The 20,514-nt window shown below is 43.5% G+C and overlaps 1 protein-coding gene across 1 annotated transcript in view; it reads right to left on the bottom strand.

The window, feature by feature from the left end:
* The window catches only part of EVA1A (eva-1 homolog A, regulator of programmed cell death), a 320,400-nt gene extending 306,290 nt beyond the window's left edge, over nucleotides 1-14,110 (bottom strand). The window contains exon 1 of the mRNA XM_075860974.1: nucleotides 14,017-14,110. Coding sequence (XP_075717089.1) covers nucleotides 14,017-14,110 — 94 coding nt within the window. The remainder of the gene's footprint in view (nucleotides 1-14,016) is intronic.
* Between the last annotated feature and the right edge of the window lie 6,404 nt (nucleotides 14,111-20,514).

The raw sequence follows: 20,514 nt of genomic DNA on the forward strand, positions 1-20,514 counted from the left end.
CCAATAACGCTCGCCAAAATTGCAAAAGCCTGCATCCAATTGACGAACGTTTTTGGAATCAACCTGTACCGTCTCTTTTCTTCCTCATCCTTTTTTGTTTCATCCCGCTTCACCTTATCTAAATTAAACTTCTCCAGCGGAAGCAAGGAAAAAATCTCCACATACTCGTCCTTCCAAATCCTTTCCTTTACCTCCTGCTTTAAATGCGCCCCTAACGGGCCCTCATAACAAACATAAACCTCCCCGCGCGCACGATCATCAAGATGCACCCTATCAACCTCCTTTGGCGAGTCTGTTTGAACCGCCGCCGCCACTGCCACCGCTGCCCCGGCATTCAACCCCCCACCGTTTTGACGAACCGGAGCGCTTCCAACACTGCCCCCCCACACCGCGGCCGGCGCCACACCTGACGATTCTTGGGAAGGGGAACCACCTAGCCGCCCCACTAACACTTTTAAACATCCTACTAACTCCGCCAAACTATCCCCCGCACCCGCCTGTAGCGACGGGACCCCCGACTCCGCCGCGACGCCCACCGCCTCGACACCCTCTACACCGATACCCGACATCAATAAAGCTGGAAATGGTAACGTAGGTGTCAACTCACCAGGCTGCCCAGGGGCTGTGAACCCGTCAGCCGGACCCCCATGTCCACGTGGAGAGGCCCGCCGCTCACCGTCCTCCAATGCTCCGGACTCCCTCTGGCGCTGTCCGCATTGGCAATGTGTGCACGGGGAATTCCGATTTTCGTCTGAGTAAAGGGGGGGTGACATCGCATCATCCAATTGGCCGAGGTCCAGTTCATGCCTCATCCGTCCCGCTGAACCAGCTCCAAGCTGTTCCGTCCCTGGCACTCCAACCACCGACCTCATCCTGCGACCTCTGGTCGTTTCCACCTCGACGACACCATGAGCCGACCCTCTGGCTGGCACATCACCATGCCGGGTCGCCGTTGCCCTTCCGCCACGTGCTGAAGGAGAGGATGTGACCGGAAGTGAAGGCCGCGTCCTCCTCGCCGCTGCCGCCGGGCGCTGCCGCGTTTTGGGATTCCTCCCAGGACCAGACGAAAGAGCAGCGGCCGGCCGCCCTGGTGTCTGGCCTGCAGGGTCCACTGATGGGCTCCTCTTGCGCCGCCGCGCCCGCGGGATGTCTTCAGGACTCAGCCTTGCGGGCGGGCGCGAGCGCCTCGTGCTGCGCGTCACGCCGGGAGTGCCAGCCCTGGCCTGAGTCATGGGGGAAACGGGCTCTCCTCTTCTCCTGCCCGACCCCCTGGTACGCCGGTCCTGTACCTCGGCCTGCTCCAGCAGCCCCGCGACCACCGGCATGACAGAGCGCTCCCCGCTTGCTCCAGCCGACTCTGCTCGCTCCTGGACCGGAGCGCCCGATTGTCCCTGCAGCAGCGTCGCTACTCGTGCTCCGAGCCATCCAGGACCCTGAGAGGCTGCCGCGGCCCGCAACAGCTCCATAGCCTCCTCATCAGACGCAGCAGGGGTAACAAACATGTTCCTGCTTCTGTGTCCTGGCGAAGAGAGGGAGAGCACAAACAGGAAACAGGTACATCCCCTTCAATCCCCACCCCTTCTCACTCAAGCCCTCCTGCTGTCCCCCCCCCCTTTCCTCTCATAGGCCAGCCAACTCTGTGTCCCTCCCATCTATTTTAGTCATGGAGGCCTTCCCTTATTCCTTTTTTTTTTCTTTCAGTACGGCCTCTTCTTTGCAAGCAATGGGCAGATGTTTGTAGGCGTATTAGGGGCGGTTTTTCAGGCGTAATTCGAGGCGTAAAACGCCCGAATTACGTCTGAAGACAGTACGTGTGAACATACCCTCAGAAGATGTCAATTTGCAGCGGTTATTGTGTCTCAGTGATGGTATACAGATCCCGATTAGTAACATACTGACACATGCAAGGCTCGTACAAGATTAATGCATGACATGAGCAAACATGTTTGGAAGGTTGCAGGCAGTTAACTAATAAGCCAACATCCCCACTCAATCACTAGTGTCAGACAGGTGAGGAACTGCCCAAGATCCACATCAATATACATAGCAGATGAATCAAAACTGGGTACAACTGGAATTTACTTCTCTTAGTTGCCGATCTCAACCAATTTTCTGTAAATTGGGCTTATGCACTCTATCTTAATACTCCGAGGTTGTAAGAAGTCGTAATATGGCGCCCATACACAAAGGATGCCCATACATAATAGAGGTATGGAGGTGGCACAACCCTCCACGCATGGAAAGAAGGATCGGTCATGTTGGATTTCAACTTTGTTGCTGTGGGAACTTAGCTGATAGGCTTATGCCCCACTTTACATTGAATAAATATACATGTTTGGGCGAGCCAAGAGTGCATGTTAATAGTGAAGTTGGGAGGAAAAGTATGGGCGCCTTTAGATAGGGATTCAACGTTTTCCTAAAACACCAGCAAGAAGAAAAGGGATTGATAAAACAAATTTGATTTGCTGGATCTGAGGTGACCTGCATTGCGCGAGACCTATTGAAGTATCCAAACTAATCGGCTTAGAGAGATGAATGTTGGTATTTATCTTCGCTGCACTGAGGTGGGATGCAGGTTCCCTTTGATAGAGAGGAAACAAAGCCTTAGGCTGGGTTCACACGACCTATTTTCAGGCGTAAACGAGGCGTATTATGCCTCGATTTACGCCTGAAAATACGGCTCCACTACGTCGGCAAACATCTGCCCATTCATTTGAATGGGTTTGCCGACGTACTGTGCCGTCGACCTGTAATTTACGCGTCGTCGTTTGACAGCTGTCAATAGACGACGCGTAAAATTACAGCCTCGTCAAAAGAAGTGCAGGACACTTCTTGGGACGTTTTAGGAGCCGTTTTCTCATAGACTCTATTGAAAACAGCTCCAAAAACGGCCGATAAAACGGCGCGAAAACGGCACGAAAAACGTGAGTTGCTCAAAAAACTTCTGAAAATCAGGTGCTGTTTTCCCTTGAAAACAGCTCTGTATTTTCAGACGTTTTAGGGTATGTTCACACGAGGGCGTCCGTTACGGCTGAAATTACGGGGATGTTTCAGCCTGAAAACATCCCCGTAATTTCAGCCGTACCGGCATGTGCAGGCGCTTGAACGCCGCGTCCATTACGGCCGTAATTAGCGCTGCTATTCATTGGAGTCAATGAATAACGGCTCCAATTCCGGCCAAAGAAGTGACAGGTCATTTGACAGCGGCGCGTAAATATACGCCTCGTGTGAACAGACAAACGTCTGCCCATTGCTTTCAATGTGCAGATGTTTGTCAGCGCTATTGAGGCGCTATTTTCAGACGTAATTCGGGGCAAAAACGCCCGAATTACGTCCGTAAATAGGCTGTGTGAACATACCCTTTGTCTCAGCGTGTGAACATACCCTTAGGGTATGTTCACACGCTGAGCTAAAAACGTCTGAAAATATGGAGCTGTTTTCAAGGGAAAACAGCACCTGATTTTCAGAAGTTTTTTGAGCAACTCGCGTTTTTCGCCCCGTTTTCGCGCCGTTTTTGGAGATGTTTTAATAGAGTCTATGAGAAAATGGCTCCAAAAACGTCCCAAGAAGTGTCCTGCACTTCTTTTGACGAGGCTGTAATTTTACGTGTCGTCTTTTGACAGCGACGCGTAAAATGACAGGTCGTCGGCACAGTACATCGGCAAACCCATTGAAATGAATGGGCAGATGTTTGCCGACGTATTGGAGCCGTTTTTTCAGACGTATTTCGAGGAGTAAAACGCCTCCATTAGGGTATGTGCACACGAGAAGTGGCTTTTACGTCTGAAAAGACAGACTGTTTTCAGGAGAAAACAGCTGCGTCGTTTCAGACGTAAATGCTCCTCCTCGCATTTTGCGAGGCGTCCTTGACGCCCGTAAGCTTGAGCTGCTCTTCATTGAATTCAATGAAGAACGGCTCAAATTACGTTTCAAAGAAGTGTCCTGCACTTCTTTGACGAGGCAGTCATTTTACGCGTCGTCGTTTGACAGCTGTCAAACGACGACGCGTAAATGTCAGGTCGTCGGCACAGTACGTCGGCAAACCCATTCAAATGAATGGGCAGATGTTTGCCGACGTATTGGAGCCATATTTTCAGACGTAAAACGAGGCATAATACGCCTCGTTTACGTCTGAAAATAGGTTGTGTGAACCCAGCCTTACGCCTGAAAATAGGTCGTGTGAACCCAGCCTTTAAGTCAAGAGGACCGTCTTAGAGATGGACATATTTATAACCAACCATGAATTATGATTAGATTTTCTGTAGACTTCTTCCTGCCAAAAATGTGATTGTCCAGGTTGGAAAATTTTGTCTGTGGTCAGTCTAAACTACACGTGTATAGCCGATTTTTACACACTTTGCGCAGGCCCCAGAGAGTCTACCTGATCAGGTAGTTTTGTAATTTCTGTTGCTGGTGGGATCCTTATATGTATGGCCGCCTTAAGACATCTCTTATCTTCTGACCCTTGTGTGATGACTCTATTAGCCAAAAGATATCAGTTCCAACCCCAACAATTACATATATAAAAGTTTGGCTCTATTGACAAGAACTCTACTTCAGCAGAGCAGGAGAGATGACCTGAACTATATGACAGGGCAAGGACGAGGGGTAGGTGGAGTTGGTGGCCACCTACAGGACCATTAAAGAGGCTCTGTCACCAGATTTTGCAACCCCTATCTGCTATTGCAGCACATAGGCACTGCAATGTAGATTACAGTAACGTTTTTATTTTTAAAAAACGAGCATTTTTGGCCAAGTTATGACCATTTTCGTATTTATGCAAATGAGGCTTGCAAAAGTCCAAGTGGGCGTGTTTAAAAGTAAAAGTCCAAGTGGGCGTGTATTATGTGCGTACATCGGGGCGTGTTTACTACTTTTACTAGCTGGGCGTTCTGATGAGAAGTATCATCCACTTCTCTTCACAACGCCCAGCTTCTGGCAGTGCAGACACAGCGTGTTCTCCAGAGATCACGCTGTGTCGTCACTCACAGGTCCTGCATCGTGTCAGACGAGCGAGGACACCGGCACCAGAGGCTACAGATGATTCTGCAGCAGCATCGGCGTTTGCAGGTAAGTCGATGTAGCTACTTACCTGCAAATGCTGATGCTGCTGCAGAATCAACTGTAGCCTCTGGTGCCGACAGATGCAGGACCTGTGAGTGACGTCACAGATCTGCACTGCCAGAAGCTGGGCGTTCTGAAGAGAAGTGGATGATACTTCTATACACAACGCCCAGCTAGTAAAAGTAGTAAACACGCCCCGATGTACGCACATAATACACGCCCAGTTGTACTTTTACTTTTCAACACGCCCAGTTGTACTTTTGCAAGCCTCATTTGCATAAATACGAAAATGGTCATAACTTGGCCAAAAATGCTCGTTTTTTAAAAATAAAAACGTTACTGTAATCTACATTGCAGCGCCGATCTGCTGGAATAGCAGATAGGGGTTGCAAAATCTGGTGACAGAGCCTCTTTAAGTCGGCTATGAATTAAAATCTGTACCTGTGTGGAAGGGATGAGGGGGAAGGAAAATAGGGAGTATGTATTACTAATAAGAACACGAGGGATTGGTGGGGCAGGGGGTGAAAGGAGACAATTAGATTAATAATTGACAGTCCGACAGCTCAACCTGCTAAACTTCAGGGACCAAGGGCTGTGGGACATATTTTGACACTTATACCTTGGGGATCAAAAGGGTTGGCCTGCTGCCAAACAGCTCTGGTACCACAAATCAATCAGGAAAACCATCTTTGATATCCACCCACACTTGTTGCTTAAAGAGGTTGTCTCACGGCAGACATTTATGGAATTTACACAGTATTTTCCATAAATGTCTGATAGATGTGGGTTCCACCTCTGGGACCCACACCTATATCAGAAATGAGGTTCTCCAACTCCGTCCCACCTGATGAGATGGCCACTATCCGTAGCATCCAGGCGGAGAATCAGTAAAGAGCAGCCAAGCTCGTTGTGTTACGCTGTTTCAAGAACGCTCATTCACTTCTATTTGAGTTACGGAAAAAGCCTAGATCAATGAGATCGTCTGTTTCCGGAATGCTCTCCTGTACTGCATTGATCCTTCTCCTGGGCGGGTCCCACTTTGGGAGATAGGTGCATTTATGGCATATTCTATATATTTATGGCATATTCTCTATGCCATAAATTTCTATCATAAGACAACCACTTGATGGTCAATTATTATTATGTGTTCTGACCAAAGGAATGGCGGACTTTAGCCATTTTTATGACAAAAACATTTCTATGAGCAAAATCCTTCTCGTCTTCCCCTATATGCCTTTTTAACGACCATTCTTAATAATAAAAAATATTGAAACGGTGGTCAGATCAGAGACAAATTGGGCCATTTTTGGGCCACTTTACAAAGACTATGCACAGCAATATGTCCATTGGTGGCAAATTCCACAATTGCTAATTGTTTTTGTCATTGAACTCTACTATAATAGACCTCCTTCCTCTCATTACCAAGCCCATTACCATGTCCCACCTCAACATTAAAGTCTATTTAAGCTTCATTCAGGATGTGTTAACATATAGATGTCCTTGATAAGCCTGTGAATGGACTTGTCAAACTAATTGCCTTTATAAATGTCTGAAAGAGTTTACCTACAAGGGAAAGGTCCTCACTCACAAACTAGTCCATATCAGCTCAGATAAACAGAGAAAACCAATTAGCACCCGAGGGGACAATGAAAGCCACCTATTAGGACACATAAAATGTTCACACTGCATGAGGCTAGGAAATAACTTGGCTGGAAGGTCTTTGAAGCTCCATGGCCATTTAACTAGTCTTAGTAGCCCCCAGGAAATATTCTTGACGTTCTAAACCAGAAATCCTAAGCCACCCGCTAGTTATAGCCAATTTATGGGATATTTACGTTAGTTCCCAATTCTGATAATGCAAGACTTGTTTCAAGCGAGCACATTTAGGCTTTGGTAATCAATGTAAACAGAATATGTAAAGTCTTATGACAATCAGAGTGACTACAGTGTGTCTTATGGTATTAAAGGGGTTTGGCCATAAAGTAAATTCATGGCAGCGAGGTGGTCTCACGTTAAAGTCTAAGGCTGGCCATACATATTAGATAGTAGTCAGTCAAATGCTCGTTCTGTGAACAGCTAATCCTCCCCATCCCCCACATACACACTCAACTCGGGAGAGCGTACATGTATTCTGAATGTGGAGAAGGAAGTAAGCCATTTTCAGACACCTCTGGCAGCGGCTTATCTCCCCCAGAGTACAATAGGATTGGGAATGTCGAAATCAGTTGGGAAGCCCCCAAACATATTGGAATGTTGGACGATAATGCAGAAATTGGCAAGTTCGGCAGTTATTAATCTAATGTGTATGGCCACCTTAAAACTGTTTATACAAATTAGATAAAAGGCGTTGAACCTGCTGATTTTGGTTGCCAACCATCGACAGGTGTAAGGCGAAAAATCGATTAGGCATGTTGAATTTCAGTAGGGCTTGTCAAGTCAACTGCTCTCAGAATCCCCTGTTGACTTCTACATTTGGAACAGGGATCAGGCAATCCCATACCCAGGATTAATAGGGTCTCAATGATCCCCAATGACCCACATCAATCACATTTTTAGGGCATATCAAGTGGATATGCCCAAAAAAAAGTCCTTCATGACAAACCCCCTTTAATCTACCCACTAAATGCCTCTTGACATTTGGAAAAACGGTGCAAACATATGCAAATGAGCATAAACAGCAACTTCTCATCCTAGAGTGATCTCTAACAGTTATAATAAATAACGTTCCACTAAAAGTCAATGTCACCCCTGCCATCCAGGGAAGAAAACTGGACGAGAAAAGGGTTATTTTTGTGACTGACCGCTCTTACTAGACAAACTTATTTCTATATGGAGACTCTAGGGTGGAGGTCTATCGTGTGTTTTTGGCATGCTGAAAGAAACCGGTGCACCACCAGCCCATATGACAACATATATTCTCCATGCGGATGTACTATGGTCTAAATCTGCTATAAGAGTAATGTCCAGTGACAGGTTTACTATCACTAGACCAGCAGAACACCTACTACAGACATAGACCATTGACAGCACATAGGGCTTCAGTTATCGAAACCATCTTAGGGAAAATATAGGAACCAATCACATTAATGTTTTTTATTTTTCTAGTACAGCTTTGAGGCATGAGGCCCCTAGTCTCATGCATTCTCATGCACCTACTGATTCCTAGAATCTTTTCTCGCGTATAATAAACACTCAACTTTGGCCCTCAAATCATAAATAATGGGAATCTACAAGCATTGATTTGGAACAAGCCGGTGTCAAATGTCTGGGAGTTCTGCTTCAAATTCCGAGAATGAAGCAAAGTCAAAGGACATCCAATATGAATTTCTTCTCACTTCGCTGATCCCAACTCCTACAATAATACACGGGTGGGCAATAGGGTGATGTATCTAAACTTCACCTATGTTACTGTTAACTTTTCATTATCTACGTATCGCGATATATTTAGTAATGTGCTAACCCTAGAATTTATATAAAACAGATTCTGTTCCATTGAAGATCAGCACTATGGTCAATTTAAATTAGTATGTCTGCATTAGGATGTAACTGGGGCAATAGTAACTATTATGCCACTTTAAAAAGATATTTAGTACAATTAACTCCCTAAGTGATGATGTCAGGGACCATATCTGAAGGGGAGGACTGTTTGTTTAAATAGCATTCTTCATACAAATGGGATTCCGCATACAGTGCTCTATGGACTTATCCCATGTCTATGGATGGACATATGTAAAGAAAACAATTCCGTACAATTCAATCGCAATTACTGAGATCATCAATTAAAAGGAACATGAAAGCTAAAAATGAATGATAAAGGTTAACAAAGATAAGCTTGTGGACACTGTTGTCAGACTGCTGGATTTTCTGTAGGTTTCTGAGATAGTCTTGTAGAAATATTGCAGAGAACACTGGTGTTAATTTCTTCCTGATCTCTTACATTTTTAGCTCACAAACAGCTGAGGGGGCAAGACTTAGTAAAACAAGCGTGGTTTAAAGTTTCTAGTCTCCAATTGCACAAAAACACACATAAAAGAGGTAGCCTTGTCGTGGCAGGTGGGCTCACACAATTTGATCAAAATGTGCGCTAAGAACCACACATTTGCAAGAAGAGGTAGCAGTAATGCAAAATGATCTAAACACTGTGCGTTTGGTGGTCTTCGCATTTGCAGATTGTGGTTTCAATGTGTTTTTTTATATGTATTATTTGCCGTTACAGAGTACGTGACCCTGCACATTTTAATTTTTTTAGGATATGCTGACCAACTTTTTTGTGTTTTTCTAGTCTCCTATTGCAGAGAGGGGCTCCTACACCAGTTGCCTTACAGTACTAAGGAGGAAGGGGAGAAATAGCTGATGTTCTGGGACACATAAAATAATTCTTTAGATATTTCTTGAAGCTTTTATTGCAATATGAAACACCAGGATCTGAGGAGAAGAGGATATTAAGGCGGGAATTTATTGGATTACATTTATATAATTTCTACTTTTAGTGTTCCCATAAGAACAGTAGAGCAATTAATACATCACCCTATTGCCATATAATGTAAAATACTCATACAAACATGTAATGGCTTCAATCTAATGTATTGCCATAGTACAACCATTGAATAAGTTCACTAAAACATGCCCGTTAAAGTAGGTTTAGAAGTAGTTTACAGTTAGCCCTATTTAGAAAAGCCAGACCGCTAAGCTATATTGTCAATGCTCCGAGTTTGATGGGTTGGGGGCATGTGGTGATACCAGGGTATGCCCATATCACTTCTACACTGGTATTATTCACTGGCTGTATCGGTGACCTCAGTGGTGTCAATACATCACCGTTACACCCAGTGTTTGGCTGCGGCGGTCATAAAAAATGTAATGGGTTGGACAACCCTTTAGTCTGAGCCAAGCAGGGAGAAGCTGGAGGGGAGCCACTCAACGGACTCTTCTCCCCGAGCCTGGCACTTAACACTGGACGTGACAGAGCTTTAAATTAAAATATAGTTCAGTGTACTCAAGGCAGCTGACGCTATATCATGCAGCCTGCGGTTAGGGCAGCATAGACGTGCTGACAGGTACTCCTTGATTATTATTTTTTTTAAAAGTACTCCCTCCACCATAGTGAGTCTAGCACAGTCCACTCTGGTAGTGTCTACTGAGAAGGTTACATGGCAGTGGATGTGTGTTTCCATTCAGGCCACAGCATAGTTGAGTTATCGAGTCTTCTGTAGAGAAGGTAAGAGTCTGCCCACCATTGTGGGAAAGGAAAGGCTTTATTTACAGGCTGTAAGAGCAAGAGCACATTCCCTGGCTTCTTTCATCGGTCTCATCACTGTGTGGATATGTTCTCCTGTCTCAAGAAGATCAAAGGCAAACCTCTGACAGCGCAGCCCACAGTTCACTGGTCATCTGCATGGCATCAAGAACAATGCAGGTCATCTAGTCTTGTGATACATTGTAGCAGTTACTATATAGAATCCTAAACATTCCGTACAATGGAACCGGAATACTAAAAATCAAGGCACCGAAGGAGCTTTTATAGGGATCGAGCAGATATTTGTTACATTTGTTGAACAATCATCAAAATGCATTAACTTGTAAAAGTTTTAGAGGGGTTGTCTCACCAGAGCTGCCCTTACTTTGTAGCTCTCCTCTCTGGCTCATAGGGATGAGGTCCTCTCAGGGGACCCCACTATGACTTCCATATGGGGATGTCTTGATGGGACAACCCCTTTAACTCAGATCACAACCGACCTCAACAGTATATAGTTATCGATAGTAGAAGACAATAAGAAGGATGAGAAGGACCTAAAGATGTTCTTCATTATTAACAAATTAGAATTATTTACCCTAAAAGGGCTTTGAAAATTCAGTCATAATGCTAGAATCTCGGGACCCATGGCTGAATGGATATGCTGGGTAAATTACATACTGATGTCTATACAGCAGACTATGAGATAGATTATTGATGAAGAAGATAGATAGATAGATAGATCTAGTAAATTGTTCCGGTTTTTACTGTATGCGTTATATAGAAGATTTATTATGATACGTCTCTTTTCTTCCCAGTAGACCTCCTCCTCTGCCTTGTAGCATCATAGACAGGTCAGTGACATAGGACTGCTGGCCAAGACCCCGTGTATATACTCAATATAGCTCTGTTCCCAACACAATCCCCTTCACAGTGAATAGACCCTCCCTGAAAAGACCCCATGTCTCAGGCAATTCGCTCTCCTTACTGATGGCCTACAATCTCCAATCCTTTACAAATCCTGTATTCTAAACCCGGAGTCTTTTCAAAGTACCTTTTGGTGGAGACCAATCTCCCAGAAAAATGCAAATGCTGCATGTTTCCATAAAGGCGCAGTAAGGAGGGTCATTGTGCAGTGCAGGTTGTTGTGATGCATGGGAACTGCTAATTCCCTTACAAATAACTTTCTTTATGAAGGGATAATAAGCCTTGTCGCTGTCACGGCATACTCTCCTATGAGGGTCTCGCTGCTGGGGAATGAGGACTCGGCCATGACATAACCCACTACATGACAGCAGAGCTGTCGTCTATGTATCTAAGGGCAACAAAAAAATAAACTCCTGCATGATAATATGGTTGATCAATGCCAAGAACAGACGGAATAAAACAAAGTATCAAGTGCCAGTTGTAGGGTACCATGTAGGACCCTCCATTATTGTCCCCTAGGTATATGTTTATAGCACTGACATAATCAACATTCAACAGTCTCTGTCCCCAATGGGTTTAAGCATGTTTGTGGAACATTGGTGGAATCCAAGGAATCTGAAGGAAACCCATGGAAATATAGTGGACAGCACGAAGAGTAAATATAGTCTCTAACCACTTTGCACTGTGCCTTTAACAATTACATTTTTTAAGAATCAAAAAAATCATGAAAAATGTTAAAGGAACTTTCCGGGCAAAACTGATACATTGTGTTATACCTAGTTCAGGGCCTAGAAGTCAAAGCGTGACACAGGGATACTCCACCTCTTCAGCCCCTCAATTAGGCATAACATCGTGTATGAGTTTTTTCACAGAGTATCCCTTTAAGTTTTTGAGTTTTTCCTAAGTTATTAAAAATTTGACTAAAATGTTTTGGGAAAGTTGGGTGACAACCAATATAGCCAGCATTAAATCTTTTATAGGGGTTGTATCACTAGGCAGACCTGCCATTCATGGGTTGGGGACGGGTTGGTTGCCATGTTGGTTGTCATTCAGCTTGTCTCAGGAACAGATATAACTTTTTAAAAACCAACTCAGGGGCTCATATTTCATATTTTTTTTATTTCTTTTAAAGGGCAAGAAATGGATGAAGACAAATACTCCGACATGTTTGAGTCTAGAGCTGCCTGAGTCTGGGGATTTGTCTGGCCCCACTAAGCATTACACATGACACAAGACTATCATTTAAGCATTTAGGTACGTTGTAATTCTTATAAATGGAGGGAAGTGAGAGGGTTTTACACTAAACGGTCTGCTGCCATCACTACTATTAAACTGCCGTATATCTCTGTCTTTGCAGTCTGGTAAATGAGGTTTGACTGTAGGATAGTGAGGGAGTATTCACACGTCACGGTCATATATGCAATTTTGGAGCAATTTTGCAAAAAACCAACGTAAAATATAACCGATCTGCGTGAATACACCCTATGACTCTCCACTGAATCTGCATTGATTGTATCCATTAGATTGCCAACATCTGAAGATTATCATCCCATTATCTGCAATACAAGCCAGAAACCAAGTCATGTGCACAATCCTTGCCCAATCATTATAGGCGTCTCCAAAAATTTCCAACCAAGGAGGGACTGCGATGGCCCGGGGCTGGGACTAGTGACCAGCATGTTATTTGAGGTCATGACCGGGCTACAATCCACACCACTGACAGTTCAGGCAGGGGGTCCACTACTGAATACCGCCATATGCGAGGGGCTGGTCCTTCAGGCACTACTCATTCTGCCCCCTGGTCCCATCGTAAATACATCTACATTATCCATACAAAAAAGTTATTATAAGAGCACGTAGAATATTTTTGAAGAGCTGGAAGTCCTAACAATCGAAATCTTAAGTGCTGAACTACACTGTTAGTTTATGAAGTTCTCTGGGGGGTACATAAATATTGCCCATGTAACAGGGTTGGCCAATCTGGACTGCTCCATGTCCGACTGTCTGAACTGGATAATTTGTAGCAAACCCTCAGCTTGTTCTGTTTGGCTCTTCAGTCTTTGTATACACACAAGAATGTTCTCATTAACTGACAACAAGCAGAGATGTAACACACTATTCAGCTTTACGTTGCTCCCCTGGGATCGAAGCAATATAATGCCGAATGGATATGTTGATTTCTGCCGGCTATCAGTGAATAGGAATAGAAAAAATACAGCATATAAAAATAATGATCACTGAAGTTCTAAAGACATTTCCTACATCTGCTTCCATACAAGAATGTGGAGCCAGAACCCGTCTAGCATTTAATTAAAAAAGTTGGAACAACTTGGATACAATCAGGACAATAAACTTTCCATCAAAAATGAGCCACGATTCTGAGCGAGCTGGTCCGTTCTGTACCCTCAACAAGATGACGGGGTCCAGAGGTTGACCATCAGTGGTCCTAAACTTGTGTACTAGGGAATTGCAAAAACAGCACTTCCATAAAGTACCGTGATACCTGGAGAAATCCAATAATGGAGCAACTGAGGGGAATTCATCTACCCTTTAAAGCCATCGATAGACACCAAATGTATCCTGCTGATGGATTTATAGGGTAACCGGACCATTGAGATTGATGTCCCCACCATTGTGCTGCTATGAGATCGCCCTTGCCTCGTAATAATATATATATCTACAGCCACAATGGGAAGAAGTTGTGTGCAGAGTGCAGAATGTGCGGGAGCGCCTCACTGCAGGGGGAATATCCAGGGAAAGAATTCGTGCATGTTCCCATGTGTTTCTCCTACCTGAAAACTCTGATGAAGTCGCCGCCAGGTTGCCTAAAGCCACAATGTAAAATACTCCTAAAGCACCAATGTGAGCAGCGCCATAGAATCCCATCCTGAGACGTCCAACATCCAGAGGTTCCTCACAGCTATCGCTTCCTCCTTGAAGACCCTGCAGCCTCACACTGTGCTAGTCCCATCGCTCAGGGAAGAGGAACATTCAATATCCTCACTTCACAGGCAATGAATGGATCCAACAGGGAGCAGGCTGAAACTGTAGCAGGCGCCCATCTACCTGTAGACTCAAGCACTCCCCTGGGTCCTAGCTCCTGACTTCTAAGACTTTCTCGGAGATGCTACTGCTAATGAAGCATATACTTTACAGTCTGCTACATTTTGGCATATTGCTCCATTATGTGTCAGTCACAGTACCACATAGGCGTAAATGTATTGTCCAGTTTTTGTATTTTCAAGATATAGGAAATTCATTAAAGTGTAGCTATTGAGTCCGTACACCGAGACATTTATTTCCGGAAAAAGCCGAACAGACATGAAGCGGCAGAGCACTCACATGAGCACTTCAGCTGCTTTGTTCTAACGATTGGTGGTGGTCTCAGTGCTCGGACCCCACCAATCCAAACTGCTGACATGTTACTATGACATGTCAGAGGTTTGTCAAACGTTTAGCTGCACTTTAATGAATTTCCTATATCTTGAAAATACAAAAATTGGAAGATAGATAGATAGATAGATAGATAGATAGATAGATAGATAGATAGATAGATAGATAGATAGATAGATAGATAGATAGATAGATAGATAGATAGATAGATAGATAGATATGAGACAGATAGATAGATAGATAGATAGATAGATAGATAGATAGATAGATAGATAGATAGATAGATAGATAGATAGATAGATATGAGATAGATAGATAGATAGATAGATAGATAGATAGATAGATAGATAGATAGATAGATAGATAGATAGATAGATAGATAGATTAGATAGATAGATAGCGGGAAAAACTGTCTCACAGGAAAAAGAAGCGACATGCCCTATCTTCGGGTGTTTATGTCTCTGTCCTCCTATTGACATTAATGAGAGGCAGAGAAAGCGTATTTCGCTGCGTTTTTTGTCTGCGGCGCTCAATGGCCGCAGGCGAAAAATGCTGCGAAAAACGTGGCAAATGGTGTGCAGGCAGATCAAAATCTGCTTCAAAATTCCAGACGGAATTTTGAGGCAGAATTTTCTGCCTTAAAAAGCTCAGTGTGAACAGGGCCTAATAAGTTATGGGCAGGTCAGAATACACGACTCTTTATTTAATGGCTGTACTATACAACAGTGTTCTGAATATATAGCGGAACACAGGGGCATAATGGTAATTTGGCCTCCGGGTTCTAATCTGGATACATGCCAATTAGGTGGACCCACATTCTATACCAAATGTTGAATCATTATAATATCTAATAATCATAAAACTGAAAGAGCTTCTAACAGGGGTGGACAGTGGCAATGACCCCCAATCTCGGACCATGACGTCACTACACAGGTAAAGTGACTTCAGCTTCAGGCGGATGTCCACTGCTGGCAACTGTGTGGGACAGAAGAAAGGCTAGTGGGTCCATTCAGCCGCAGGGTGCTAGGTAGTGCCCAATGTCCGAGCCTCTCAGTTCACCCTGATTTTACAATGTAAAGGAGATGACGGCATCCCTTTTAAGGCTGGATTCACACACAGCATTTTGCTGCATTTTTCACTGCATTTTTTTTTAGACAAAAAAATACTGCAGCCGGATGTTACTTTAAAGGGGCTTCTAGGACATTTAAAAGACTGTCAGGGGATGTGCTAAAATAACAAAACAAGTAATAGTAACCTGGTAAATGCAGCGCCGCTGCTCCGGAGCGCCCTGTTAGTCTGTTAACTTTTATAGGAAGTGATAATGTCCCGTTCCATCCATCTGTCCGCTGCAGCCAATCACCGGCCTCAGTGGTGATGCTGCCAAGTACGGTACATCATGGCTTAGGCCAGTGATTGGCTGCAACGGTCACATGGATGGAACGGGACATCATCACTTCCTGTAAAAGTTAACAGAACAGAATATGGCAGCTATGGAAACAGCTGAACAAACGGGCTTGGCTGTTTCCATAACTCCTAGAGAACTGTAGTGCGCGTTCCAGAACAAGGACCCTGCAAGTATCACACATAAATGGCCTATCCTGTGGATATAGTTGGGAATAGCTCTTCAACATAAGAGCTTGTTTGTTTACTGTGGAATTTAAAGAGTTAACTGACCTGGCTGCCTGCAGTGAATGTATGCACACTTTTCGCTGGTCCTCAGAGAGATGGATAGTCTTGCATGGTACATTTGTACATGAATAGTTGAGTCAAGCCCCTTCCCCCATTTAACTTCTACAATTTCTCACTTGGCAGGGGGTCCAACTGGTGGGGAAGGAGTTAAATGAGGAAAAGAACAATAATTTTAAATATATATAGTCAATTGCATGTCTTTACATTTTAATTTAAAATTTAGACCAAATACATAATTTCTGAATTGTAGAAAAACTAGTTTGTACAATAAAGATGGAGACCAGCTGGATGAAAGGACTAGCACAGCACTGGACTGTGGGTGACAGAAAACTGATAAACTGCTTGGGACAGAGTTCAAGACAGCAGATGGGAGCCAGAAAAAAGTTGTATAAATTCCTCCAGAACGCTGTTATCCCAGCAACAGATACTGGTTATGAAGGTGCAGACTCAAAAAATGCAAAAAAATAGGGAGTTCCCAAGGGTCTGGCAGCCGAGGGGGGGGGGGGGTTCACAGATCCCACTTTCACTCCAATCAGATGGTGGGTCCAGCAGTGGTGGTACTGAGCATCTGAGGTTGTCCACTTTGGACAATCCATTGATGTTAGAAGGGTCCCCAACGATGAGCTGAACCCCAGTGATCATCTGCAAGTGTTCATTTTCCCTACAGCGCCACCACAGGGGAAATAAAGCATTACACAGTGCCAATTTAAATCAACAGGTGTTCCCTATATATCTTAGGTTCTCCAGAGCGAGAGACGCTCTTGTTCGCCTCGGCTTTACTTCTCCTTTGATACTAATTCACCTTGTGAGTAATTACAGGGTTGTTGTTTTATTTTAATGTATAAAGTGAGCTCAGTGCAGAATTTATGGGAAACCACAATGTCTACCGGGTTACTGGTAAATAATCATCATCATAAAGCTTGAAGCAAGACCCATTTATAGTCAGAACAAGAATACATTTTTAGCCTCTTAACCCTTTCTATGCCTAAAAGCGACAATCGACCCAATTCGAAATACGGAATTTCTATTGCACTACAGAAGAGGGGATGAACGTAATTCTTCCAGTCAGTCACTGTTTTTTTTACATCATTTTGTTTTTTAGGTTACTTTGAGGGGTAACTCGAAGCTCCTGGGCCCCTATGCAAAATCAGTAACAGGCCCCCCTCCAACTATGACACCGGTTACCTCCTATGGGTCCCTTCAGGCTTCAGGGGCAACCAGAACCTCTTCCCTTTACTAAAATTACACCCGTTTCTTTGCATAGTAATAGATATTGCACAGGGTGCGATCCCAAGCCCTACATCCAGAGCTATCCCACTACACAAGTAAACATATGGTCATAGTGTATATAGTTCTCATATATCATGTAGTCGTCATACAAGGTGGCGTCTGACATCACTGGTGCATCACTTTCAACCCTTAAGGTGCCCATAAACAAGATAGATGATAAATGTATGATTACGGGGGGCCCCACCGATCACTAGGGCAGGGTTACGAGTAGCTGGGGATTGGTGGTGAATTTAATTAGGAGGAAAGCCCTTTATCCACTTAAGGGCCCAGACATTTTTGGCCTCAGGCACCAGACGCATTTTGTCATTTTTCCATGTCAGTATTCCTAATCGCATTGTTTTGCATGTTTTTAGCCCAATATAGGGGCTTAGACTTTTCATTTACATTTTTTTATTAAAAATATGCTGGCATTCTTCTGCATGGTGGCATATTGTGCCTGTACATAGAAATATAAGCAGGTGCCTATTGGACATACTTCAAGTATACCCTAGAAGGCATTTACAAGATACAGTCCTGGGGACCTTTGTAAAGTGGTAAACTGCCTCAATAGTTACACCAGATCCAGCGATCAAGCCGCCGGGATTGCCGATCACACAAGATCACTATGGGTCTAGAAGTGGTTAAAGGGATTTAATGTTTTTGTATAAATGTTTCTGGCAATGTGTAATGCTTTATTTCTCCTGTAGAGGCACTTCCAATTTCCCTCAGAGTTTGCAGCTGATTGCTGGGGGTCCAAGCAGCAGGACACTCTATGGTCAGCTTATCGTCTGGGGACTTCAATAATATAAAGGAATATTTTATATATCCATATTCTATGGCTATGCCATCAATGTCTATTGTCTGTATGTCATAAATGTCTGTCGATGGATTGACAGCTGAGTAACAGGTGGAAACCTCCAAAAAGTGGGTCAAAATGTGACATGGCAAAAACATCAGTCCAGTCTTCAGGCAGTAAAAGAGTTAATAATAGTTTTCCTGCCCCAGAGCTGACTGGACATGGCACTGCATGCACCTGGCACACGTGATCCCGAGGTTTAATCCCCTCTGACTTCCTTTCACTCTTGGAGACAAAGATGTCAAAGACCCCGATTCCAGAACACACACACAGCAGAAGAGGGACAATTACAGGACACTGAAAGCAGCCGAGGGAGGGGGTACAATGGGTTTAGAAGTCACATGTTGGGTCTATTCTATCATATCTTTGGAAACGGTTAATTATTGGCTACCCTATTCTTCATACATGACTGGTGTTTTTGAATATTTTTTATGGTTTTTTTTACGTGATGTATTTTGTGATATAGATAGATTTTATTTAGACTCCAGTTTATATCTGTTCAATCAGGATAGTTTTTATAGGACACATAAGACACATCGTGGTAAAATTGCATTTTTTGGACACGTTTTTAGCAAAATCATAACCTAAAAAGCAATGTGACCAAACTATGTGAATATTCCCAGATACATCAAAATCCATTGGTTTTTTTTGTTTTTATAAAATTGGTCAATGTAAAGGGCAAGTTATCAGTTATCATTGACTTTAATTGGCAAAAAAAATAATTGCGTTTTTGGTTCCATTTTATTTAGCCAAACACAGGAATGAGCAGAAAAGGAAGGAGATGCATCAGTCTTTTCTTTATGCCTTTCCTTCCTTCGGATCCACTTCTGGCTTTGCCTCAAAAAAACTCAGCCAAAAACTGCACTAAAAACTGCATCAAATCTCTGTGTGTGATCCTGGTCCTAACAGAGAATTCAGCTTCCAACTTTAATAGAACTGGGACATTTGTGGCATTTGTAGGGCAATTGTTTTTATTTTCATTTTCCAAACCTGTTAGAGAGCAGTAATAAATCAGCTACAAAGCAAAAAATAAAGAGCAAACCAAGCATAATAATTTCCTGTTTAATGTTTTAAAAAAAAAAATTATTTTCCAGAACCACCACTATGGCCAACATTTACTAATGGTGTCAAATAGACAGTGGATACAGTCTTCAGACCCCTTTCATTTTTTTGTTATGTTGAGGCCTTGTGCTAAAATAATTCACGTTTTTCCCCCTCATTCTATACTCAATACCTCATAATGACAAAGTGAAAACAGAAAAAAGTGAAAAAAAGTGAAAAAAGTTTGCTAATTTATTGAAAAGGAAAAACTTAAATTTTGCATTGACATAAGTATTCAGACCCTTTACTCAGTACTTGTTGAAGCCCCTTTGGCAGTGATATCGGCCTCCAGTCTTCTTGGGTATGATGCCACAAGGTTTACACACCTGGATTTTGGATTTTCTACCATTCTTCTCTGCAGATCCTCTCAAGCAGGGGCGTAGCTAAAGGCTCATGGGCCCCGATGCAAAGGTTCTTCTTGGCCCCCCCTGAACTTCTCATGGCCGACGGCCCGCAGCTTTCAGCTGCATCACTGCGTCTCCTAAGTGACCCAACAATGCAGCACTAGCAGCCGGGGGCGTCACTAAGGACTTAAAACATCAGGGGAAATAGCCCTAGTACATATGCGTCCTCCCCCAAAAAAATTGTGAGTGTATGTGTATGTATATATATATATATATATATATATATATATATATATATATATATATGAGAGCATATCTGTAGCACTACGACCCTATAACTATGGATACGATTAGATACAGTGGCTCAGCAGACAGTATCACACATGATAGGATTAGATGTAGGGCCCAGCTCGCTGACATTGCGCCTCCAGCACTAGACCCAGGAAAGGTAAGTATAAGAATTATTCTCCTTTTTTATGTGTTACTAATTATTTTTGTGTGTTTGTGTTTTTTTTACAAGTTCGCTTGTTAGACTACTTCAGATTCGAGGACTACTGAGATAACTGCGTTTTTTTTTATTCTCAATAAAATTATTACCCCGGTACGCACCAGGGGTACCGAAAAGAGCCGGGTACGAT

This window comes from Rhinoderma darwinii, chromosome 4 (genome assembly GCF_050947455.1).
Source record: "Rhinoderma darwinii isolate aRhiDar2 chromosome 4, aRhiDar2.hap1, whole genome shotgun sequence".
NCBI classification, from domain to species: Eukaryota; Metazoa; Chordata; class Amphibia; order Anura; family Rhinodermatidae; genus Rhinoderma; species Rhinoderma darwinii.